The following is a 24882-nucleotide window of genomic DNA, read 5'->3' as shown; positions in this document are numbered from 1 at the left end:
AGTGGAATGAAAGCTAAGCAACAAACAAGACAAGCATAGAAAGTTCCAGCTGTTTGTCCAGCTGTTTTCCCTCTGGGTATGTCGCACTTACACCTGATGGATCATACTTATGTCCATGACTAAGGCTTTACTTATCTACCTCATCCCAGCCTCCATGATTTAAATACTTGGTGGACTACATGCTGCACGCGGCTGAGGAGATGCCACAGCCACAGGCTTTTCTCTACACGTGAAAAAGCTCCATTTCGTTCTGCAGCTGGGTTTTCATTTGGGCCGTCACAATAAGATAACAGAGTCCGGCTCAGTGATGAGGATGCTTTTCTTTGTGATTCAAATTTGATCTTTTTATTGAACACCAATTCTGTCATTTTCATTCTCTGTACACTTGCTTTTTATAATTCCATCCCTCGAGCTTTATAGCTTCATAGTTCTCGGTTTCATGGTTTCATTTTCTTTTCTCGATACGCTCAACTGCTCATCAATCAGGCATTTAACGATTAGGAGCCATTTTTTCCCAAATCTATCAGTTTTTGCTGTGTAAATAAAACTCACTTGTGACTGCCAGACTGGGTGATTTATGCTTATAAGACTTTTATGCAGAAATGTTTCCCGCTCCTGCTTAAATATTCATGCGGGGACATTAGTATGCGGCGTTGTGCAGCTCATTGTACAACTCCCGCTCCCCCCTCCCATATCGTGTTTTAGAAAGTCAACAGTTCTCCTCACGGAGCCGTGCCTGAACAAAGGTGGCCATGTATGCGCGGGCGGGGTGGACGCTCAATTTATCAACATCACACGATGCACAATGGAGCCATGAGCTGTTCATGCGTCCGATTCAGCTGTCACTCTTACATTTAGGAGGAAGGGATGTGCGGTGAATACGGAAGATGTTGCCCTTTTTGTGGGGAAGTGAGATGTGAAAGAGGCTTTACAGGAAGGTTTGTCCATGTTGATCTGTGTGTGTGTGTGTGTGTGTGGGCTCTTCTGACAGAAGCATTTCTCAACTGCATTGTCCCTCTCTGTTTTAGGGGTGTGCATCATTGCATTATGGTGCCATCTTGAAAGATATAATAGGAGCCAGCTATCAGCTGTGCTTTGGAGAATTTATATTTGTGATATGAAGGCGATGCAAAGAAAGAAATGCATTAGTTATATGACTGGAGGGTAAGGGTAAATAGACAAAAGAAATGAAATTGCGTCACATAGAAAGTATTTATTTTTTAAGCTGTAAGTTTGCCCGTGTAGTCGTCCTGGATCCTGGTTCTGCAGCCCAACATCTTCCACTGACTCACTGATGCTCTGCTGGCTAAATTCATTGAACCTAATTAAATTTACTGAGCCCACATTTGAATTTATTTTTGGATGACACACAAAGACAAATAATATGAAAGCACTCTAGCGTGGCCGTCTGGTTTTCGTTAATTAATTACGTAACCGCTTATGCTGTAGCTGGAAGGACTTTGGCGAATCAGAGGTTCATCTTCCCTGGCTTCCAAATATTGGTTCTTTCTCAGAGTTTAGCAGCAGAAAAGTGTGTCCTTGCACGTGTCCTGGTAGGCATCGGGGGTGAGAAACTATCCTAAGACGAGGGCGTGTGCATGCATTAGAGTGTATGTGTTTGTGTTTGTGTGTTTGCACACGTCTGTTTACATGAAGGAGACTAAGAAAAGTGGGGAAAGATTGAAAATGTGTATGTAAGTGGATATTTGGGTCTTTTATCAGCCGCCGCCAGATAAACAGGAAAGGATGGAGCTCTCAAATGATTTCCTCTTCCTCTAAAAAATGATTTTGTCTCGTCTTAAAAAATAGCCCTTCTGTTAACATCTGTCCATCAGTGAGACATAATATTGACATCAAGCGGTTTTATGAAAACAAAATTACAGAAGTGTCCAGCTTTCTATCTGCGGCTTTTTCAGAGTGTTTTAAATCCCCCGAGTTATCTCTGTGGCGAATCTTAAAAAACAAAAATGATGATCTTTTAACAGTTTTTCCAAATATCTTATGTAACATAATTTATTTTTGTAGCCAAACAATTTTCCTGATGTTCTAAAACTGTAATCTTGTCTTTTTTTGTATTAGTTAGATTACGTGCATTGGGAATAAGAGTCGGAAAACATAACTGAGCGAGCAAAATGAGGAGGAATGCTCAAATTTGGAGCTATTTGGAGGATCAGCTAAGCCTTTTCGCAGCTTGGCTCACATGCTACGTGGGATTCCTGCTTTCACTTACACGATTCCTGGTTGTTTCACATTCTGTATAAGTTTGGAGAAAAAAAAAACCCTCCACAAGAAATCATGCAGGAATAAAGGATAAAGTATTACTCCACCAAACCAAATTTGTGTGGAAATAAAGTCGTGGTCTTGTGGCCAGCATAATACAAAACGTTCAAGGTTGTTCAGATTTAGCTATACCATGGGTTTTGCTTCAGAGCCGCAAAGCATTGGCTCCCAACCTTAAAGTCGTAATAGCTTCCTCAGTGTTTACCGGGATGGAACTAGTTTCCTCATACGATGCCAGGCACAAATTTTATGCCTTAACGTCTTCCTGGTGGTAATCCAAATTAAAGGGAGGTGGTGTTTGAATTGCATCCTTCTAAGCTAATAGTCTTTCATTTGATTCTTGAGTTTCGTGATGGTGGTAGGTATCTCAGGGGCTGGGGGAGCCTGATTTGGATCCATTAGTAAGAAAGGTGCACACTTTCTTAAGTGTCTTGCTCAGACGAGTTCCTTAAATCCCCTCTTTCTATCCTCAAAATGGATTACAACTAATTTGCTCAGTTTCTAGCTCACAATGTTTCTTCACCCTTTTTTATTCTTGTCACTCGGCAGCTTCTGTGAACCATTCAGGAGCTCTGTGGCAATTTTGCAATAGCAGTTCAGCAAAGCAAAGAGAAATTCAGTCCAACTGTGTTTCCAAACCTGTTGTTTCAGTGCATGCTTCCACATACTCCAAACCACAAATTTCTCCTTTGGGGATCAATAGTGTAAATCATTCCTTGCGTCTGTGTTGTCTCGGTTTTGTCCCCCCAGGGAAAGCTGCTTGACGCCAGTAAGCCCAGAGACTTGTCCTCTAGTCCAGGCCTTCCTGGCTGAGTGTCCAGGCCGCCTGTTCCTGGGTCACGCCCAAACACAGCTAAAGACCGGCCTGCAGACCCAGGAGAGACACCTTTTCCTCTTCACAGACACCCTGCTCGTCACCAAGGCCAAGTAAGTTTCTCTCAGTGTTTTGTGAAATGACGGGGAGATGTTTATACGTGGTTGTGAGTGTGAGAGGGGGTGGAACAGGAAATAGAGACAGAGTGACATAAACAGGGAAAAATAGGAACAAAGTGCGGCTGTGCAGCATTTCATTGTTCCTAGTTGTTTCTCTGCTGGTCATAGCAAAAGAAAATTTGCAAAGGATGGAGTTTCCCTCTGTCTCTCCTTACATACTCTCCTGCTTCTTTTACTACTCCGTCCCTCATTTTTCCCCCCAGCATATAATTATTTCCCAGCCAATTAAATCCATATGAAGCCTGGCTCAGATCAAAGCCAAACTGGCTCGCCTTGGGCCTAAAGTATGGGGCTTCCCACCCACAAACTACACAACACAAGCACATGCAAATATAGAAAGCAAAGAGCACATAGACAATTTTGAGGTCCTCACGAACACACACACACTCACACATACACATAAACACACAAGCTCTGTGCACTTACAGTATGTACTTACTGTACACACAAACCCCTCAGTGCAGACACAGCAGGATGGCTGCGGTCTGTCCTGGGAGTCATGTGCCAGTGGGCGGAGCTGACCCTCTCAGTGGAGAGAGTGTATGCTATAATTGGCTTTAATACATTGTGGCGAGTGAGTGGGTGAGTTAGAGGAATGTGTGTTGGTGTGTATGTGTTTGAAAGATAGCGATAGCAAGAGGGAGGAGGGGAAATTTTAAAAAAGTTGAGTGGTGTGTGTGTCTGTGTGCGTGCGCCTTTATATCCATAAAGCAGAGAGTATGTGTTTGTTTGCCAAATGTATGCATTTGGATCATCTCCCTCGATAATTACAGATGCTGTGGCACATAAATACATGTCTACTGAGCATGCCTGTGTTTAACGTCTGAGAATAGCTGAATCTTTTAATATTTTGCTTCTATATTAAGTGGTTTTTTTAGATTGCCATATGCCACAGGAGGTTTATGGACATCAGTTATTTAAAGAAAACAAAATCAGATTCCACACTTAATGAGAGCCCAAACAGTTCCTTGTGGAATGCCTTGAAACCCTGAAACCAGTTGATAGATATGAGCATTTATCACATTTATCACAAAACACTGTAATATAGCATACTGTTTTGCTTGTTTGCAGGTCTCCTACTCATTTCAAGGTGAAGGCTCAGGTCCGGGCTTGCGAGATGTGGACGGCTAACTGCATGGAGGAAGTGTGCGAAGGAAGCACGAACCCAGAGAGGAGCTTTGTGATGGGCTGGCCCACCTGCAACTGCGTAGCCACCTTCAGGTATGTACAAATTGTTCACATTCAAGAATAGGAATTCCTAGAAGGTGAAATGTAGCCGTGTCTTTTCAAATTATCTTGATTCGATCAAACAGGAGAAGCTTGAGGTAACTCAATTTCCTCTAAAGTATTCATTGCCAGCCCCCAGAGTACGCAATGTACTGAGGCGCAGATGTACAGTATAGTAGAGAACCCCACCGCAAAATCCATAAAAAGCTTATGCACAAAGGTAGCTTTCAGTCATAAAGCCGTTCTCAGTAAAAATAGAGCGAGTAACCACACACAGGCACAAACATGCAGCACGTACAGATGCATTCAGCGCCGTATATTTGCACCTGCCTTAGCAGCATCTACACATGTGTACCCATTCATAACACACCCATTATATTTTCCATCAAGAGGAATCCAGTCATGGCTCCAGGGGGAAGTCTGGTTTTCAACGGCGGGAGTTACATAACAAAGCAAGAGCGACAGTTACTTTTCCTCTGATTGTGTTTCATAACATCACTGATTTCATTTCAGCTCTGAAGAGACTAAGGACAAGTGGCTGGTGCTCGTCAACAGGTAACATATTGATTAAAGGTTCTTTTTCTTTGGCCCTAATGCTTTGTTTAGCTTAAAGTCCTTCCTTGCAAATCAGATTCCCCTCTATGGGCCAGAAAGGATTTGATTTTAAAGAATGAAATGATTAAGCTGAAGCCTGCTCAGCATGAATGTTTTGTATTAACAGACAAATTCATAAACTTATACAAAAGTGTTATTCTAAAACAATATTCTCACTATAACACTGACCTCCTTCCCATTCCCTGTTTTCCACCAAACTCAGTCGGATAAGTGAGGGAAAAGAAAAGGACGACCCAAAGACCATTCCTCTGAAAATCTTCGCAAAGGATATTGGAAACTGTGCATACGTAAGTTTCCCTTCATCCCCCGTGAGTTTTTATTGCCTCTGTCAGCACAAAAACAGCTATTTGGGTAATTAATAACATCTCTAGCACCACTATAACTTACGGATCACACAAACATCTACATATTTCCGTGATGTTTACCCAAAAATGTTTCCACCAGGCCAAGACGCTTGCGGTCAGCAACACAGACAGCACCACTGAAGTCATCCGCATGGCTCTGCTGCAGTTCGGCATATCAGTAAGTAACCAAAGGCCTGTGTTCAGGATCCAGTGATTGATGATCGCTAGATATTAAACTTTGTCGTGCGATGCTACAAAAATCTGCGGCCTCTTGAGCCTCTCAGTAATGGACCTTTTGGGATCCACAAGCTCTATGAAACAGTGCAAAACCTGATGGCTGAAGTGGTGTCAGAGCAGTTTTTACTAAATGGGTTTTATTTTGCAATCTCATTAAACTCGATTCTCTTTTTCTCTTCTTAGGGTTGCATTAAAGACCACCGGCTGTGGGTGAGCTCCATTAAGGATGACCCTCCATATCCACTTATCGGTGAGCCCTATTGACATCACTGTATAAAACAAAATGATAAAAATAGCTTAAAGCAGTCACATTATACCCCTCACCCCTTTTTAATGAGTTTATGTGAGTCTCACAGGTACCTCGAATTGGCTATGAGACAGAACTTTATTTCAGCCTTCATGAAGACCCCTCAGTTTTATCTGCGTCTTTAAAGCCAACTAAGCCGTTGATGCCCACGCCCTTTTTAGGTAGCGCTCTGTGAATGAATAACTGCAGCGGCCAATGGGAGCAGTAATCCATTCATATATCAGATGCAGCCATGATTTTGCTTCTGTCTTTCTCTCTAAGTCAGGGATGTCCAACTCCAGGCCTCGAGGGCCGGTGTCCTGCAGGTTTTAGATGTGTCCTTAATCCAACACAGCTGATTTAAATGGCTAAATTACCTCCTCAACATGTCTTGAAGTTCTCCAGAGGCCTGATAATGAACTAATCATTTGCTTCAGGTGTGTTGACCCAGGGTGAGATCTAAAACGTGCAGGACACCGGCGCTTGAGGCCTGGAGTTGGACACCTCTACTCTGAGTGATCATTTTAGATCTAAATGAGGCCAAATCATCGCACATTGTAGGCCTTGTGCATGTATCACGACTTTATAAAATCAGGTTTTTATCAGTGCAGAGGGGAAGCTTGGAACATGGTTTGTCTGACAGCAGAAAAATGAAAAGCACGCAAACAAGAGGGACCCTGCTGGGATTTCATGGGTTTTAAAATTCAGAACAGAGAAGGGAAGAAGTAAGCAGAGTAAAAATGGAGACAAAAAAAGTAATCTGAGGTCAGTAAGGACCAGAGAACAAAAGAAAACATAAAAAACGCAGTAACTGACACACAGTCTTTTGTTTACTGGTTCCCATAATTTCCTATTCTCCCTCAGCCTTCTGATATCATTAGCTGCGTAATTTGTTAACACTTGCTGGCACATTGTGCTCGTAGAACAAACAGTTTAGCCCTTGAGTTTGGAGAAGCTGCTCTAGCTAGGAAATAACAATGGCTCACTGTCCTATCTTGGCAGATCTGCTGACCAGCTGGGGTATGTGCTTATCTAGTTTTGATGTCACAACCAGCTGCAAATCTGAGCGCCTCATTCAAAGACACACACTTTCTGATCTGCGGAGAAAAGGAACAAGGAGACAGTCTCTTTCTTGTGTTTTTATGGGTTTCCAGTCGCATCGGGGACACACAATTACGTAAAAAAATAAATAGATTTGGCTGAATTTGATTACCTTAAAATACTTCCCTTTTAAAGGCACCATTAAAAGAAATAGTTCAACAGTTGGGTAACGATGTAGGATGTGGTGAATAACAAAACCTACTGACATCTAGAAACACAGCGTCTCTTCCTCAATGATTATTTAGAAAAAAACTATCCACTTCTCACTTCTATGCATGCATCAGTGGTTCAAAACTCACCATCTGGGAACATTTCAGAGGACGTGGTTTTCTTGTGGGTTTTTTGTGTTACCATAATCTTTTGTTTTGTAGTCCACACAGAATTCCTGACACGCAAACACAGAATTTATGACGCTGTGTTGCAAAATGCAATGCTGTATATGCCCTTTTTTTTTAAAGCATCATGTGAGGTGCACAGACTGCACAGACCAGGCCCTCCAGCGCTAACCTCTGGACTTTGACCTTTCATTCAGGCCACGAGTTTCCCTTCAGCATCAAGATGAGCCACATTCGAGATGGTGGGAGCAATTGTGGAGGACTTGGAGGAGGAGTAGGGAGGGATGTGCTGAGTCCCACAGACTGCCCAGGGGTTCTTCTTTTGGACCAGTGTCTCCCTCCAGACACGCAGTGCCAATTTATACTGAAACCCAACAAGGCTGTCCTTGGGCAGACTCAACTTTTAGGTAAGGGATTTCATAGTCAGTATGTGTCTGGTATTTTGGTTGTGTTTAGTAGTAGTAGGTATTAAAATTACATCCACCATTTAGTATTTAAAGTTAATCGTTTTGGGTTTAAAACGGTAGCATTCTGATGATGGCCCTTCATGCACCACAGAAGATTCATGAAGTGAGAGAAGTAAACATTGTTGTTTTTTTCATTACCGTGGCAGCTTAGGTTTACTGAGTACATGGTTGGTCACTGTGAAGAATCCATCCATAAATCTAACTCTCTGTGAAACCACAAGAGGAAATATGAGGACACAGAAGTATTAATACAGAACTGAAAGTACTTCCCAGAGCGAGTTCCACTTATATAAAACGTTTCAGTATGTTTGTGCTCGTCTTTGAGGTTACCGCTGTGTTTGTTAGTCCTCGGTTTGAATCAGCAGGTGGACAAGAAGGGAAAAAAGGCATCATCGAGAACGGTGGGAACAGCATTTTAATGGAGCGGTGGGTTACAGCAGGGGTTGGAACAGACGCGGTGTCAAAATAAGAAAAACATCGGACAGACAAAGAGGAAGAAACCCCAGAAGGACCGGATAAATGTGGGAATAGGAAGATGGAAAGTAGAAAGGGATGACACAGCTATTGAGTAAGTGTGGAAGGTCAGTAGAGGTGAAGGAAAAAGAAACAGACAACTATGGCAGAGAGAGAAAGGATTTGCAGACCAAAAGACTGAAACTTGGACCTTAAAGCGGAGAGGTACGGATAAATTAGGAGGAAGAAAAACAACATGACGGTGGACAGGAGTGAGGATGAACTGCGGGTACGGAGACCGGGATGGAAAAAGGACAAGATGAGGTTTAGTGGCGGGAAGAAGCCGAGGAGAAAAAAAATGTGTGTTTTCCAGTCAAGTAGGCTCCAGTTTGCCAACCGCAAGCTTTGCCTCAGATTCCTTTGCTTTAGGCACAACAGGGTCTTACGTAATCTCTCCATAACAGCCCCGCTACCATACATGCCTAATTGCTCACGCCCAACCAGAAAGCTAACGAATATGTGTTTACTGGCTTGTAGCCACTGCAATAGCCTCATTTCAGCCATTTATTCTCAAACAATCACACAGGAAATTGTACATGTTAACAACTAGCGGGTGTATGACAAATAAAACTCCTCCAGTCGTTCCCCAACATGCTTCATGTCCAGTTTGTGCCGGTCTACTGGGGAGATACTGTAACTGGACAAAAAGCCTTTGAGGTGGCCCACGGCAGCAACAGACTGAGGCTGAACGTGGATAAAGAACCACTGCACACAGCAACACAGATCTACACTGTCTCAGTCTGCTAGCACTTAAAAAATGAGCTAAGATTTTGTACTAGACCTACATAAAAACAGGTATTGTTGTGCATTCAACTGCAAGAAGAGATTTTCTATGGTCCCTTTACAATATCAACCAATACTGGCATGTCCACTCCTGGAAGTGGCTTAAAGTCTGCTTGTCAAAGCATTCATTCCCTACAGTTCAATAGAGCCCAGTGTTGCCAACTCCTCAGGAAAATCGCTATTGGTTGTCCTAGAAGGCGCTAAATGACGTCATCACCTAATTTGCATAATTTGTCATGTAATTGTAACCTACCTTGTAGGAGAGAGAAATAACATCCTGGAAGAGACATAAAGTGAGTAAAAACACCTCAAATGCATTCTGAATATATTTAGAACTACAAATTAAATTATTTTAGCAATTATTGTTTTTTTAATAATTCCAACCGTCCTCCTTTATCCGGGCTTGGTAGCAGATAGAGGTAACCTGATATTCACAAAGGTAGGATGGTTCGCCACTTAATTTTAGCTGTTAAAGTATGCTTGTAGGTCACATTCACAAAGGTAGGACGGTTTGGCACTTAATTTCGTGCTGTGCGCATGCGCAGAAACAACGGGTAGGATGGTTTGTCAGGTAGGATGGATTCCCAGAACACCGGCAAAAGTTACCCAAAACAGGCCCTCTGGCGGAATTACTCACATAGACAAACAAAAAAAGTATGTGTGTGTTTTTAAGTAGTTTTAAACCTTGTGATTCACAAAAAGTAAGAGTAAAAGAAGAACTGACGTCATTACAGTCAGGGCGGGAGCAGCGGCGAATTATTTACAGTTTGGACGCGTAGGGGTGAATATCTCGTGCCCTGATAGCAGCTGGGGTCGACTGCTGCGTGAGGACGATCCGCCGCATGTGAGCGCTTTGGCACAGGTGAGGTGCCCACGGTAGCACCCGCTGCTTGTTAAGCGTAAGAGCGATACGTGCTTTCACGTCAAAAAGTGGTCATAGGTCTTCCTAATAACACCAGCAAAAGTTGCCAGATTTGTCGTTAGTCGCTTTTTTAGAAAAAAAAGTCGCTAAGGGGGTCTGAAAACTCGCTAAATATAGTGACAAGGTTACTAAGTTGGCAACACTGGTAGAGCCAGGTTGGCCCATCCTCTGGAGCTAGCTACACCGGCAGTGTTGATTTGTCAATGAAGAGAAATACAACTTCTAGCACCTGTTTTATAGCAGAAGATTAGTGTACTGTAAGATGACAGAGACTGCCCACCCAGACAAGTAGTCTGTGTCTGTTTCCTCATTCCTCTGTCTCTAAAACGGTTCCCTGCCTCCAGAGCTGTAATGATGTAACACCTGATTTACACCAAGGTCATGTTTTTTCAGTGATGGCGAGGCCTGCTGAGAAGTGCCAGAACAGGCCAGTAAATCTGTTACTGTTGAACTTTGTTCCAGAGTATATTTGGGCATCACGCCACGGCAGATTGTTAAATAATGAATTCTATGTGAGGTATGCCGTGTATTCTGAGGGCCCTTTCGGGGCCGATGGGTCCCCCGCCCACCGAAAGAATCTTTTGTTTGTTAGGTTGAGTCCCACCCTTGGATACAAATCACCGACGCTTAATAACATAAATGTTATCATTTCAAGATTGTTGGCAATTCAAAGCTGCTACAATTACATTTCACTACAATGGCCCTTTAAGAGATTTAATGCACTGTTTGCACATTTTGCCCGTCTAAAAACGTCAGCGGTGGCTCAGAAAGGCAATGCTGCCACAATTAGTGACGAATGAGTCATTATCATAACATTTGTGATATGAATCAAGAGTTTTCAAATGCATTTCAGCCCGGAGTGACATTTTATTTAATCAGCAGTCCAAAACACAAAGAAATTAAGTCATTATTAAATATACATTTCTTCTGTTTAGCAGCTAATTCTAATTCTAATGGGCTCCATAAGAGTTAATCATGCTAAAACTAGCTTTTTAAGCTGCTTGTTTATTTTAGATGTCTAATTACACGCTAAAGTAAATGTACATTCTTATTTATAGGCACTTCAGTGCACACGCGCTATGCAAAAACATGCTGAGCTGCTGCTTGAACTACACAGGCAGACATTGTGCCTTTGCACTGCTGTGCAAAAACTCAGGAAAGGGAACACGCAGTCACATGCACATGTTCTTTTTAGCCTCTATTGAGACAGGAAAGCAGAGAGAGTGATCTGGGGGACATGCAGGCCTTAAGGCACTTTCAAACCTTGAGCTCTGCAATAGCAACAGTCTGTGACCTATATCAGCTCGCTATGCTTTTTTTTTTTAAAGTAAACCGAGTAAACCATCGTCTGTCACATCTTTGGTTTTCATTTCTCAGCCATGAGCAGTGCGTTAGCATGATGCATGATGAAAAGCTCCTGCATCTGAAGCTGATGAGCAATTCGTAAGCAGTTCTGTCCGAAATTCAAGCCCACAAAAGTAAACATTACGAAACAGTTTCTGAGTCTGCAGTTTTGATGCTATGTGAATCAAACAGTTTGGTTTCCTGAATGTGCCTTGGGGCGCATTCGCCATCCATTACTCAACAACAACAGTTTGATTATATCTCAAACTAAAGTTCTCCTTCCTCTATTTTTATTTTCCTACCCACAGAGCCTGGTCAGCAGAAGTCTTTTAAGAGAAAGAGATCTCTGATCAATTGGCCTTTCTGGAGAGGTTCGAGCACACAGCTGGACGGCATGCCCCTGTCCCCAACCTTGCTCTCCGCCGCTCACGGTCGGCTGTTCGGACAGCCCTTGAACTCCATCTGCTCTCCAGAAAACAGCCTGCCTAAACCTGTCATGGTAAGCCGAGTGGAGTTCATGTAGCAGGACTTGACTTCTACTGCTGCAATCTTACTATTCTGTGATTTTAACACATCAAACCAATTATAATAGTTGGCGGCCCCATTTTCCATTTTAGATTAAATCAGATTTTTTTTCCTGGAAACAGAAATATTTTAATGTACACATTCTTCTTATTATGAGTGAGTGACCCTCTCACTGAGGTGTCCTCTAAGAGAGACGTCTTTCTTTCGTTCTTTGTGGAAACACTGATCCAGACACGTTCATCCTGTTGGTCCACAAGAATCTGTTAAAGGGAGGTGCCGAATTGAAATCGAGATAAAAATTCTGGCAGGAATTCTTTGCAATTAAGACCTCAGTGGAATGAAATGCCTTCTGCCATTAGGGCCTGTTTCCTAAGCTCCCGCTTGAGTAATCTCTGACATTAAGTTCTCCTATTTCATCAAATAACGTTGTTATTAAACTGAACAAGTTGGTAACCTTCTGTTTCGATGTTCCCCCAAAGGACATGCTGGCATTTCTGTACCTGGAGGGACCATACACCAGAGGCGTCTTCAGGCGTTCAGCTGGAGCAAAAGCCTGCCGGGAGCTCCGAGACAGGCTGGACAGTGGGAGCGAGGACGCGGAGATCACACACCAGTCTGTGTTCGTCATCGCTGCTGTCCTCAAGGTAACCACACACACACAGCTCTTCCCCCGTCTCTCTTTCTCTTGTTTGAAACTGAAAACAGGCACGACTGATGTTGGTCCAAAGTCACCTTAGTCCAGACAGGATAATCTGTCTCTGCATAGCCAGGCAGGCGGCCAGTCACACACACAAGGTGCAGCATTGTTTCAGGATCCAGGCCAAACGGCTGTCATGCAGTCGGGCATCCAGGGAGTAGCTCCGGCCTTCTTCTTCTTTATTTATTTTTGGTTTTTTACAGAGATGGTCCAACTCCCCTTTTTAAATTTTGTTTCATCTGTTTTCCACATAAAGTGCAAGGATTGTCAACCTCCTGTGATATAAAGGGGTGGCTGTAGCCCTTTAAATTGCAGGATGGGAGAGGAAGTCATTTACTAATCTACTGGTTCGATCCCTGGCTGCTCCAGTCTGCATGCTAAAGTACCCTTGGGCAAGATATATCACTGTCAGCAATCATCACAACTCCTACCTATTGTACCAGTAGTCTAACTTTAATTTCACAAGTAAAAATGCACTAACATAATTAGATTTGTTCAGTGATTATTATTATACGACCACCAAACTAGGATCGAAAGAACCACAACCACAGATGAAGCCATAAAAAAGTGAGAGCAGCAAAAATCCCTTTGACAGTTGTTTCCAGTCCATAATGCCTGTCAGCATAAGGCATGCTTCAGCTTCACTTATAAACGTTTTGCATACAGGACTTCCTGCGAAATATCCCAGGCAGCATGCTGTGCGTGGACCTGTATGACCAGTGGATGGAAGCGATGGAAGGGGAAGGAGGAGAGGAGAGGATACCAGCTGTCCAGAGGTAAGAGATCTCTCTTGAAATCCTAAAATATGCGATACTTAAGGCCGTGATCGTCCTGCTAATCTTACAGCTGTGTGTCTGACAAGAAGATGCAAGTCGTACGCGCATTTTACATAAGTCAGCGACACAAGACGGGAAAGATTGAATAAACGGCTGTTCCGGTGGCCTGTGGTAGACCAACACCTTAGACGCTGTTGGTTTTTCCTTTAATTACCCACAGTTTATGTTTAGAATGAGAACTAAAAACAGAGAGCAGGGATACGTGTATTTCCAGTAGCAACAAACGAAATTCCTTCTGCTTAGGAGGAAAAGCAACAGTGGAAATTCTCGTCCAGGCAGAAACAAGCAGCCGTACCGAAAGGAAGAAGCAGGGACCGAGGATGTTTTTTGTAATGTGTTTGATCTCATCTCCTCCTGTCGTTTCCTGCCCCACTCCCATTAGGCTCCTCCACCTCCTACCCAGTGAGAATTTGCTTCTGCTGCGACACGTGATCGCGGTACTCCACTGCATACAAGGCAGCGCCGACGACAACCAGATGAACGCCTTCAATCTGTCTGTCTGCATTGCTCCCAGCATGCTTTGGTGTCCGGCGCCAAGCACCCCTGAGATGGAAGGGGAGGCCACTAAAAAGGTGAGACGGGACAGGCACACGGAGACTTTAGAGACTTGTCCAAGTATAAAATCTTTAACTTGGCTGGTCACATTTAGTACAATAATGTGACATGTTGGGGAAAAACGATTATCCAGCCTTCTTGCTGAGAGTTGAGGGAGATGTTTGTTGGATTAATATGAGTCTCAGTGTAACAGCGGAGCAGTTTGCCTGCTCAGGGCCAAGAAATACTTCTGCACAGAACCCCTGGAAAAACCACAAATTTCTACACTTTGGTTTTTGTACATGCAAAATAAACGAGACACAGCACGAAACTTAAAGACTTTCAGAGGTGCTAATAGGAGGATTAAGTTACTTTAACACAGAGCAAGGAGACCTACTTCCTTTGTTTCCCTGCCTGTAGCTAAATTTTCTTAATGTATAGAGATGAGAGTAGTATCATTGTTATCATCTGACTCGCGAGAAAATGAGTTTCTCAAAAAGCCAAAGTGCTGTGATCTGCTTCCACAGGCAGTTTGCAGAGTGCGAGGAATTTAACATTTGGAGGGGGAAAAAAAAGCAAACTGCTCGTGACCAAGCAGAGACCTGAATTTGACTGACAGTTAAGTTACAGAGGCTTTACTGACACAGGTGTACACGTACACTAAGTGCTCACATGCATACTTCATGTCAGGCCAAGAGCCATTTGTCTGTGGACTGAAGGCTTTCCCCGTGGACGTGACTGCCCACCTCAGAGCAGGAGCTGACCCACTGCCACACAGCAGTCACGCACACGCAAACCCCCGTCCCACAGACGCGCACTGTCAGTCTCATTCACATGTGATCTTTGACAGCTACTCATAAGCCTCTTACATTCAGCTAAGCTTCAAATCCCCGAGTTTAGAACAAGACTCGGCAAGTTTAGCTTCTCGTATAGAGAAACATATGCACAGCATCTAGTTTGGTGAGTGTCACCGGGGTTAATTCTCGTGAATTGTAAAGAAAAACAAGAACAAAAACAGGAAATTTCATTTACCTCTCGAACTACTTTGTGACGATGTTGGAGTAGAGTCTGCAGTGATATTCTTGCTGATGCATGAATATCACTGCAGTTTCTCTGTATTTTTGTGTATATAAAGTGAAGTCTGCAGTGAAGCAACCGTATGTCTTAGCCAGCCATTCTGGCCTGGAATGGCTTAATTCTACAGCCAGAGCCCACATAGGAAGGAAGGCCCCTCGCCCACCAGAGCCCATCATATAGTCACTGAAAGCCTAAGCATACAAAGTCTGCTGATTTGTGGTCTGTTTGGAAAGTTACAGTTATTTAGTTACACATAATCTCACTGGGTGGCTGTTTTGCTTATCTTTTCCAATCTGTTTGTGTGTGTGCGCGTGCATATGTGTGTGTGTTTGTCTAGAAGTGGTTGAGGTTCATTTGAGAAAACATGCAAAGAATTTCCTACAGAATCTGAGGACTGGGATGTTTTTGTGGAAAATTGTGTCACTAAAACACACTCTTTCTCTGTACGCACACACACACACACGCACACACATAAGTGCTCGTCGGCAAAAAATACCCTCATCACCCACAAATACCTAAATATCAGCTTCACAAATACTCCCTTGATAACGCTTTCCCTCTCGCACACCGCATATTTGTGTGTTCGTCTCGAGCACAGGCGGCTATTTTCTGGGGGGGAAAAACGAATTTTTAACATTCCCACCTTGCAGTCAAAGACAGGGGCCAATTTAAGCTTTTTTGGGGGGATCGTGGCTGTGTATTGGCCGGTTTTCAACCTTGTCCGAGGACATGTCTGCGCTCACTGTTGGCCAGTTCAGTTTAGCCTTCGTGTCCCTCCTGCTTTCATGAAGCATATAATTTAAAGGTTTTTGGCTGAACATATCCCTTAAAGAGCATCTGAGGTAAATGCAGTTTGCGTCTAACTTTAAATGGAGACAGGAAGAGATAAATCATTTGGAAGTAAGTTGTTTTTCCTCAGGCTTGGCTCTTGAGAATGCAACTTTTGCTTTTCTTCTGCTTTGTTTTGCTTTTCTATATTATAGTAATATCACAGAAAAATGATACCCGGCTCAGAATGCTGCATGGATGGTTTTCCAGCGTGCACAGTTGCAGCATATTTTTACGCACATACACGCCCAAATACCGGGAGATTTCTTCCAAATCTTGCAGTGCTATTGTATACTCTGACAGTAGGAATCTGCAGTTCACGCCACAGATACATATTTTGTGAATGATGCGTAGAGTTCATATTTCCTGGTTTTCTGAATGGTTGAGAGAGTTAAAGATAACATCTCACTGAGGTGAACAAGAGGTTCTGAATGGGCTGCTGATGGATGAATAAGTGAAAGTCTCCTGGATGCCCACAGGCTCCTTTTGTTCAGTGCTTTGCATCACGTAGCAGTGCTCACTCTCACTGAGTGACAGTGAGGAATGCTGAGTGTCGCCACAGTGGATGGATGCACAGATTTGATTCGGGGTAGATTTTTACACCTTCCTGATGCTAGCCTCCTATTTACGCTGCTGGTTTATACCAGCTAATTATTTGCTTCATTCCAAACACGCATGTTGCCAACAGGGAAGTTGCCCTCTGGTTGACATACTATGCAAAGTCAACACCCATAACATGGTTGGAGGATCTTTCTCACCTGTTTTCTGTAATATTTAAATTTTATTAATGCCATTATCCTTTCCAAATTTCTCCTTTCCAAAGAAACCTAGGTTGTCAGTGTTGGGTTATTTAAAAAGTCTTAATCAGATATGTTATATCCAAAATATTGGACGCGGATCAACTTTAAATACCCGTCTAATGTTAGCTCTGTTTGAAAATCAACAATTACTTTTCTGCTGCCTCCCATGCAGTTGTAAAAAGTCAGTGTCAGGGGAGAGATTTGCAACAAGATCTATGTAAATCATTGCCAAGGTCTGGCAGGGACTTGTTTTGTTGTTTTTGGTGGTTGGAATACTGCGGCAGGTCCTGTATATTGATCGCAAGTTCCCAAAACTCGCACCCTGTTCACACATGTTTAGTTCTCTTCTTTAAAAACCTGACCCGAGTTTACTGGAAGAGCAATTTGCCCTCCAGGACTTTGCGGCAGCAAGCTGTGAGCAACTGCACTATGACTCCTTTTATAGAAAATAGAAATAAAAAAACTAGTTCAACGAGTCATAAATAACCACATCATCCAGTTTTAAATGATGTTTCATTTGTAAACAGACTGATTTTGGACATAATTCAGATTGACTGGGTGCTGCTGGTCACGAACGTCACCGTTTGATTGATACCGTGCATGTATGACCTCGGCTAAAGTTGTTTGTGATGATGATTGGCTTCCTGAACACTTCAAAGAAACAGTTGTGGAGTTCATTGCGTTACATAACTCTGAATGTACAGCTCATCATCCATCATCTGCTAGCTCAAATGTAAATAAATAAACTGTGAGTTGTAGTTTAAAAAGCAGATTTTTTTCAAGCTTTAATAAAACGCTGGGTTTAGAGGAAAGAAAAAACATTTTAAACAACTTTTATAGCAAGGCCTGATTACTCCTTGTTTGGACAGACGACGGTTTTTTGGCGCGCTGAGACGTCAAATGCATACGGACACCGTGCAGACACAGAACAGACAACATCTGGCCCACAAACAAACAAACGAGTGTTTACCGCCGCATTATTTCCATAGTGTCACAGGCGCAGGCTGACAGTAGGAAAAACAGCTCATTTATGTACACATCAGGCAGACTTCAGTGGAAATTTCCCAGTGGCCCTGGCGTTTGCCAACTATTTGTGTCACAGGACGTCATGTGTGTTTCGTAAATTTTGTCTGTTTAGTTTTAAAGGCAGAGGTTTTTGCCAAGTAGTGTGATTTGTTTGAGGATGGATTCCAACTGGGCTGATAAAACTCATAAAGCACAGACAGCGTTACAGTGTTTGAAAACATCAACTGAATGTTCTTAAATTAGTCGTTCAGCTGCGAACGATTGGTATTTGGATCCCTTTCAAAGATTCTTGCCCCTTTGTGACATTCGTGGCCGTGGTTTTGCTGCTAAAAGTCGTGATTATGCATTACGTTAAAAAAAAATCACACAAAAACACACAAAATGGGGAAAAAAAACTACACCTACATTGTAATTGGTATTAAAGCCAACCCATGATGTCATAGCCAGTATTATCAGGACATTTTCCAGGACTGGTAAGAAAGAATGGACGGAGGAGAGGGAGTCGATGTTTTCTCGTTCACTGTGGAGGCTGACATCAACGCAAGCAAATGAAAAGAAATGTTTCCCCAAAATGATAATATGGAAAAAAAATTTAAAAAGAGAGCTTTTGACAGCTGTTTGAAAACAGTGCCACAAAGTTATTTGGGTCACTATATCATAGAGCAGTGATATCACAAGTCAGTAGCTACAGTATTAACAACCACACACCAGTTTAAGCGCTCTGCTTCTCGGACGTCGTTCTGAGCATCTGCGTGACCCGTTTCCTGCTTTTCTGTCAAGTCAAAGTCAAATTTATTTATATAGCACATTTAAAACAAGGTGCTGTACAATTAAGATAATTAAAAGAAACAAAAACATAGGGAGACATGATAAAAGAATCATAAAATTAGAAGATTTGAGTAAGAAATAAGATAAATAAAAGTTATACAAACTCATTCTGATTTAAAAGCCAAGGAATAAAAGTGGGTTTTCAGATGGGTTTTAAAAGTGTCCAACGTTGGGGAGGTCCTGATGTGAAGGGGCAGTTTGTTCCACAGTTTCGGAGCAGTTACAGCAAAGGCCCGATCTCCTCTGTGCTTTAATCTGGACCTCGGGACAGCCAGGAGCAATTGATCTGCAGACCTCAGTGATCTTGCAGGAGTGTAGAAATTTAAAAGATCAGAAATGTATGAGGGTGCTGTGAAAATCTACACATTTAAATGCTATTGGATAAATAGAAAGGCGTGAGATCTAAAAATACTTACACGTCTCCAGAATGTGTATCAAGTACAAGTATCAAGTTAAAAATATGACACAGGCTGTTCACACAACCATGGCTGTACAAAACTCCGGTTTTTAGTCTTATTAAAAATGGATTGTGTCAGTAATTTCAAATGAAATTACTGAGTTGGTACCTACACACCGTCTGGGATGTGGTGGCAGCAGGCAGACCTCACTCTGCTCCGATTTGCCTCTACATCGCTTTTCTTTGACTGCATGGCAGCTGACTTAGACATAAGTCTTTGTGCCCCAGGATGGAAAACACAATCCCTCTGAGGTAATATATAGAGAAAGACCTTTTCTCATATTTTGTGGGTCTCTACACTAACTGGGGACATGTTGAAAAAGAATAGAAAAAGTGGGTTTTTCATTATCCTGAGCTGTTGGCTGGTGCAACCCAGTCACGACGCCACATTTTGTGTTTCACGTTGCAGTTTGTGTGTTCAGCAAAGAGCAAAGTGAAGATGTTGGTGACAACATGAAATAATCAGGCGCTGTTTGTTCCTGCAGGTTTGTGAGCTCGTTCGCTTCCTAATAGAGAACTGCAGCACCCTCCTGGGGGACGTCACATCACTCTTCAGAACCTTCAGCCAGAAGAGCAGCAGCAGCGACCATGGATCTGGTAAGAACTGAGATTAAGCTCAGACAATAAAGAAAGGACAGAATATGAGTAGGAAATATATGAAAGATGATCCTAACAGTTAATTAGGATGTACAGGCTTTATCTTAACATTTTATGAGCTCATAATCAGGCAGATTTTGTGATCCAGTTTAGTTGTATAAGCTTGTAGGAACTGTTTAGAAAGGCTGAGACAGTGACAAAAAAGCCAAGAGGTATAGAAAATACTGCTCTCTAATAAAGTGCTTAGTATTGAGACTTGATTCCTACATTGTTAAAGAGTCTCATAAAAAAACAAACAGGCTGCAACTGTAATGGAAACATTTACAGATTTTGCAATTTGGGTTTCTTTTGCTTTCAGTTTTTTGACTTAATACATGCAAACTGAAACCGCACAGCCAGAGCTATTACAGGGAGAGGCGTGGCATTAAAAACATCTTGAATTGAATCTACTTCATTGACGCAGAAGATGGTGAAATTCCACAATATTCTGCACGCTCGCCCCTACCAGCAACTGAAACTGAAAAAGCCACTAATGTGGTTGCACATGTAGTAGTATAACCTGCTGGTAAAAAAAGAAAGAAAAGCCTGTTAAACCTTATTCTGGGGGAAAAAAACCACCAAACGTTTTAAGCGTTACTATCTAAGATTTAACTGGTTATTCTGGAAATGTATTTTAACCCAGAATAACTGCCTGGAGTTGTTACAGAGATGACTGTCTTGTGGCAAAGCTTTGTTCTAGGAGGGCTTTAGCACAGCTAGTCCTGTGAAAAAACATAACAAAAGAAAAAAAAAGATGTGCATGGAGACCATGTTCTTGTGTCAAATTTGTTCTAAAGGTCAAGTGTGTGTGTTTTGTGTGTGGGGGATAGAGGATCCTTTATTTATTATCTGACAGACTACTGATAAAGCCTCACTGTGTTGCATCAAGGTGCTTTGGGACTGACTAGCTTGCTCTGTGTGGTCGCAACTGAATTGCCCAGGAGCTTTAAGTCATGTTGACTGGGGTCAACAAATTGACCTGCAGTAATTTCAATGATTGCCAGGATCACATGATTAAGATAGCACTGAATATCCTCATTCATGCTGTTAGCTCTTCCTCATGCTGTAAGTAACCACCAGGGGTCAAAGAGCGCATAGCAGAGATATGCTTTGTCCTCTGTTCTCCTCATGTGCACCAGTGAACTGTGACTTTGTTCATTCAGCTCAGGAAATGCTCTCACTTTGAGTCTTTTTTTTGTCCTCTAGCAATGGCAACCAATCAGTTAAATGGACTCTTTAAAGTGAAAAATGGCACTGTTGCTAATTCCAAAGTGAACCGTGTTTTCTCTTTTTCCTTCCCAGATGTGTCGTCCTTCCAGATGAATGACTCGTCTTACGACAGTCTGGAGAACGAGCTGAACGATGATCCCGAGTCTCCCTTCCAGGAACAGCTTCCACTTCGCGACAAAGACAAGCCGGACAGCTGCAGCCGTGACTCTGTCATCACGCTCAGTGATGGCGACCCTGAACCTGACCCCGATTCTAACCTTCTGCTGCAGCTCCCGCCTCTGGCCAGACCCAGTAGGTTCAGTCCCGTGGTTCGACAGCCTCGCGTACGCCACGCCAACGGCTCGTCGCAGGGTCCTAGGAGACTGAGGAGGAGCTCAGAACCGGCCTTAGCCCTGGCTAGCATGCCGACTTCAAGCATGGTGCTGGCTCATGCTGATAACTGCCACCCGTCAGTGAGGAAGGCGAGCTATGATGCTGCCATGGAGGGGGAAGCGGATGTGGATGAGGTTTTTCTTGAACAGGGGCTGAACGGGCTGCAGCTGAAAGAGGAGGGAGAGGATGGGTGTGAGAAGAGAGGTGTCAAAATCCAGAACAGCGGGCGGAGGAAGACGAAGCATGCCCCTCCACCGCCACTGCGACTGGATGCCAGTTGTTCCAGTCTGTCTTCACCGGCAACCTCACCAACCGGCTCCTCCCTCAGCTCCTTAGACTCCGCCTTCTCACAGTACTCCACTGACTACGCCACAAATGTGCCACTTCCGTTAAGTGAACCCCTTCCACTCTCCCCTCTTTTTCCTGGACGCCCACAGCAGTCCTCAAGGAGCTCTCCCCCTCAGAGAGAAGCGCTGGCTCATTGGCCACAAGCCACCCAACCCCCTCGACCCGGCCAAAGTGCTTCTCACTCTCATGGCCTCCACCCTAACACGTGGCTTAAAAAAGACCGGTGCCTGACGCTAAGGCAGCCCGATAGTGGACACACAGAGGAGGACCTGCCCGTGGGGAAATCCTTCTCAACCTCTAACTGCTTCTCTGTCAGTGCCCAGGAGGCCATGGTGACAAATCAAAACTGCAGACATAGATCAAGCAGCCCTCCATCTTACCAGCAGGCTCTGCTGCAGCTGCAGCGCAGCCGCTCTCCTTTTTACAGCGGGACAGAGAAGCCTCTGACAGTCAAAGATCTGAGACAGCTCCATGACCAGACCTCACCTAACAAACTCAAACCAAACCCAGGAGCTGAGGTCACACAGAGGCTGGCTGAAGGTGGCTGCGTGCAGCCGCCAAAAGGTGTTTTCTTTGGACAGAGTGCCACCACTCTGGTGCTCCAGAGACAAAAGTCCCACTCTCTAACTCCTGCCATGGACATCCACAGAGGGAGGAAGACCCTTCCTCGCCGAGCATCTGAGCCTGCTAAGGTCAATGTGAACTCTAACCGCGGCCCCAGCCTTACCTTAGACAGACTTCCTGCTTCTAAAGCCCGGCCCCAAGACGGCAGAGCGTCTGATAACCACGCCAAGCCACGCCTCTGCTTGTCGCCCTCTGCCACCAGGGCTGTAAGGGACTACTTTTCCTCACAAGGTCAAGAGGATGTGGACGCCTGCCTGCAGAGGAGTCATGAGGTCGCACTAGCAATTGTGCAGGGTAAGAAGGAGTGGCAGAACAGGCGGTGCAGTGACCCGCGGCTGGAGGACTTTGAGCAGCTTTTCTTTGCAGAAGAATCGTATGTGTAAAAAGGAACTTTGTACAGACAAACTGTACAGGGGAGATTGACTTTCATGTGATATTGTAACTTGTACACAGCTGTCTTTTTATTGTAATTTTTTTTTCATATAGACCTTTAACCTGTTGCTGACTACTGTAATGGTACATCAGCGGTTTAAGATTTTTATGCGGTACAGATGCAGCTTCAGTGGTCCACATCTTTGTGGGTTTAACCAGCAAACAGAAAACTACAGAGTTTGGAGTTTATAATTAGAATTCAACAATTCAAAGTATCAACATTTAGCTGACAGTGGCATTGCCTCGTAGCACTGCAGCTTGGGTCCTCAAACTGTTGAACAGTCCACAAAGCTATAGTCGAACTGGGTCAGTGTAGCGGCTCGAACACCAAAAATCTGGTTTCTCTGAAAAAAATGTTTCTCTCACCACGTCCTTGTGCACCTTCCAGATGTATTGTTTCTTTTTCAGCACGTGATGAAAGTCTGGAGAGCTTGTCAGCAGTAAGAAAAAGAAACGACAAAGAAATCCTTTTTTTTCGTGTTCGGGAAGCTTGCAAAATGTTTAGAAAGAAGCAGAAAATCCATTACAGCTGATGGGAAACGAAGGCCGTGACACATTTTCACAGTCGCATTTTTAAACAGTAACATTAAACACTTGAGCAACATTCGTACCGCTCGTGACCGATCGCAACCATGAAGTGAACTAATTCTTTTCCAGTGACTGAAGTGTTTGTCTGAGTCAGTGGGGGCAGTTTTTGTGTTCGTATAAGCATCTTGCAGACACACAGCACAGCGTTGTCCTCAGTAAGTCTGGTTAATATCTCTGACCTGGAAGGAGAGAATATCTGCCCGTAAGTGTGTGTGTGTGTGTGTGTGTGTGTGTGTGTGTGTGTGTGTGTGTGTGTGTAAAAGAAAGCATTGCTGATTGTCAGCGTGTCCTGAGCCAAAAGAAAATCAGTGCCGCTGAAAGAGAAATCGCTTTTAGTTTTGCTTTCAAAGCACTTAATTATCCTCATGAGGAAGCCCTTTGGGTATCGCAAGGAGACACGTTGTTGAGCAAGTGCATGTTGAGTTGGATGTACCAGTTTGTGTGTTTTGTCCATACATGTATGATCTTTTTGTTCCTGCGCTGCAGTGTTGACTCCATAGTGACACTTAACAGTAAATGGCCTTATTCCACTGTCTATTACCATAATGAAAAGTCTGTAAATACATACCCACAGATAATGTTAGCTATTGTTAGTTTGCACCAGTAATAAACAGTGTTATCTCTTACATAGCTTCTTCACAGGACCACACACACAGAAGTAAGGCCATTGTCACATGCTGCCATTTTAAATGATCTCATAGAGTACTTTGTCCTGTATTATTATTATTATTAATATTATTATCTCCTTTACAGAACTGTGTTCAGCCTGTATAGTTCTCCATATTTATGATACAGATATATATATATGTATAAATCTCTATATAAATATATTATCTTGTTGTTTCGTGTGTGGTGTGAGGAAATCAAATGTGTATTTTTGTACATGCCAATTCTGCTGCTGCTGTCTTTATAGAAAGAATATTTGCTACCAAACGCACCCTTTGTATATTGTGTACATCTGAATTCCAGCAGGAATTCACAAGAACCAAAATATAATTGAGTTCAATAAATGTTGCTCTTGTGAAACTACTTTGCCAGTCAAATGTGAAATTTGTTCACAGGGGTGGTTTCGCGTGACAGTTTTGTGGCTCCTGGAAAATATCACCAGGGTGGGATACAGGATTAGGATCATCATTAACATTTATCGCAAACAAATGAACAGCGTGTGGACACACTCCACCCTTTGATGGCTCTGCTCGGAAACCGAGGCCAGTTTGCTGTAAGGTACACCTTGCTGTAATGGGTTGGATCACCTTTTGCCTTCACAACGTCCTTAATTCTTTGTGTAGCTTTAACAAGCTTCTTGGAAACATTCCCCAGAGATTTTGGTACATTACACAATTACTGAAGATTTGTCTGCTGCACCGCCATGATGCAAATCTCCTGATCTGGTGACAGTGGAGGCATTTAAGTGCAGTGAACTCCGGGTAAACTAGTTTGAGATAATCTGAGCCTGAACCAATCACCAGCCTGAACCGTTGATAGGCAGGATGGATCCATGCTTTCATGCTATTCCTGCCAGTTTCTGACACTATCATCCTAATGTTGCAACAGAAATCAAGACTCATCAGACCAGGCAACATTTTTTCCAATCTTC

General features: G+C 43.3%; 1 protein-coding gene across 3 annotated transcripts in view; it reads left to right on the top strand.

Annotated features, from left to right (window-relative positions):
* LOC102081671 (rho GTPase-activating protein 20) overlaps nt 1-24314 on the top strand; it is a 59332-nt gene extending 35018 nt beyond the window's left edge. For 2 of the 3 annotated variants that reach the window (XM_025903896.1, XM_005475313.4), the window contains exons 3-15: nt 3031-3207; nt 4345-4494; nt 5014-5055; nt 5318-5402; nt 5560-5637; nt 5880-5946; nt 7616-7825; nt 11756-11946; nt 12452-12616; nt 13336-13445; nt 13888-14077; nt 19541-19652; nt 20994-24314. In XM_025903896.1, the coding sequence (XP_025759681.1) occupies nt 3031-3207; nt 4345-4494; nt 5014-5055; nt 5318-5402; nt 5560-5637; nt 5880-5946; nt 7616-7825; nt 11756-11946; nt 12452-12616; nt 13336-13445; nt 13888-14077; nt 19541-19652; nt 20994-22648 (3232 nt within the window). In that variant the 3' untranslated portion in view covers nt 22649-24314. Of the gene's footprint in view, nt 1-215; nt 939-3030; nt 3208-4344; nt 4495-5013; nt 5056-5317; nt 5403-5559; nt 5638-5879; nt 5947-7615; nt 7826-11755; nt 11947-12451; nt 12617-13335; nt 13446-13887; nt 14078-19540; nt 19653-20993 lie in introns of those variants that run through there. The other variant, XM_025903897.1, reaches the window with a different exon arrangement.
* The last annotated feature ends 568 nt before the right edge of the window (nt 24315-24882 follow it).

Source organism: Oreochromis niloticus, linkage group LG16 (assembly GCF_001858045.2).
Source record: "Oreochromis niloticus isolate F11D_XX linkage group LG16, O_niloticus_UMD_NMBU, whole genome shotgun sequence".
Lineage (NCBI taxonomy): Eukaryota > Metazoa > Chordata > Actinopteri > Cichliformes > Cichlidae > Oreochromis > Oreochromis niloticus.
Note: the sequence above shows the minus strand (reverse complement) of the source record. Positions and strands in the feature narration are given on the sequence as shown.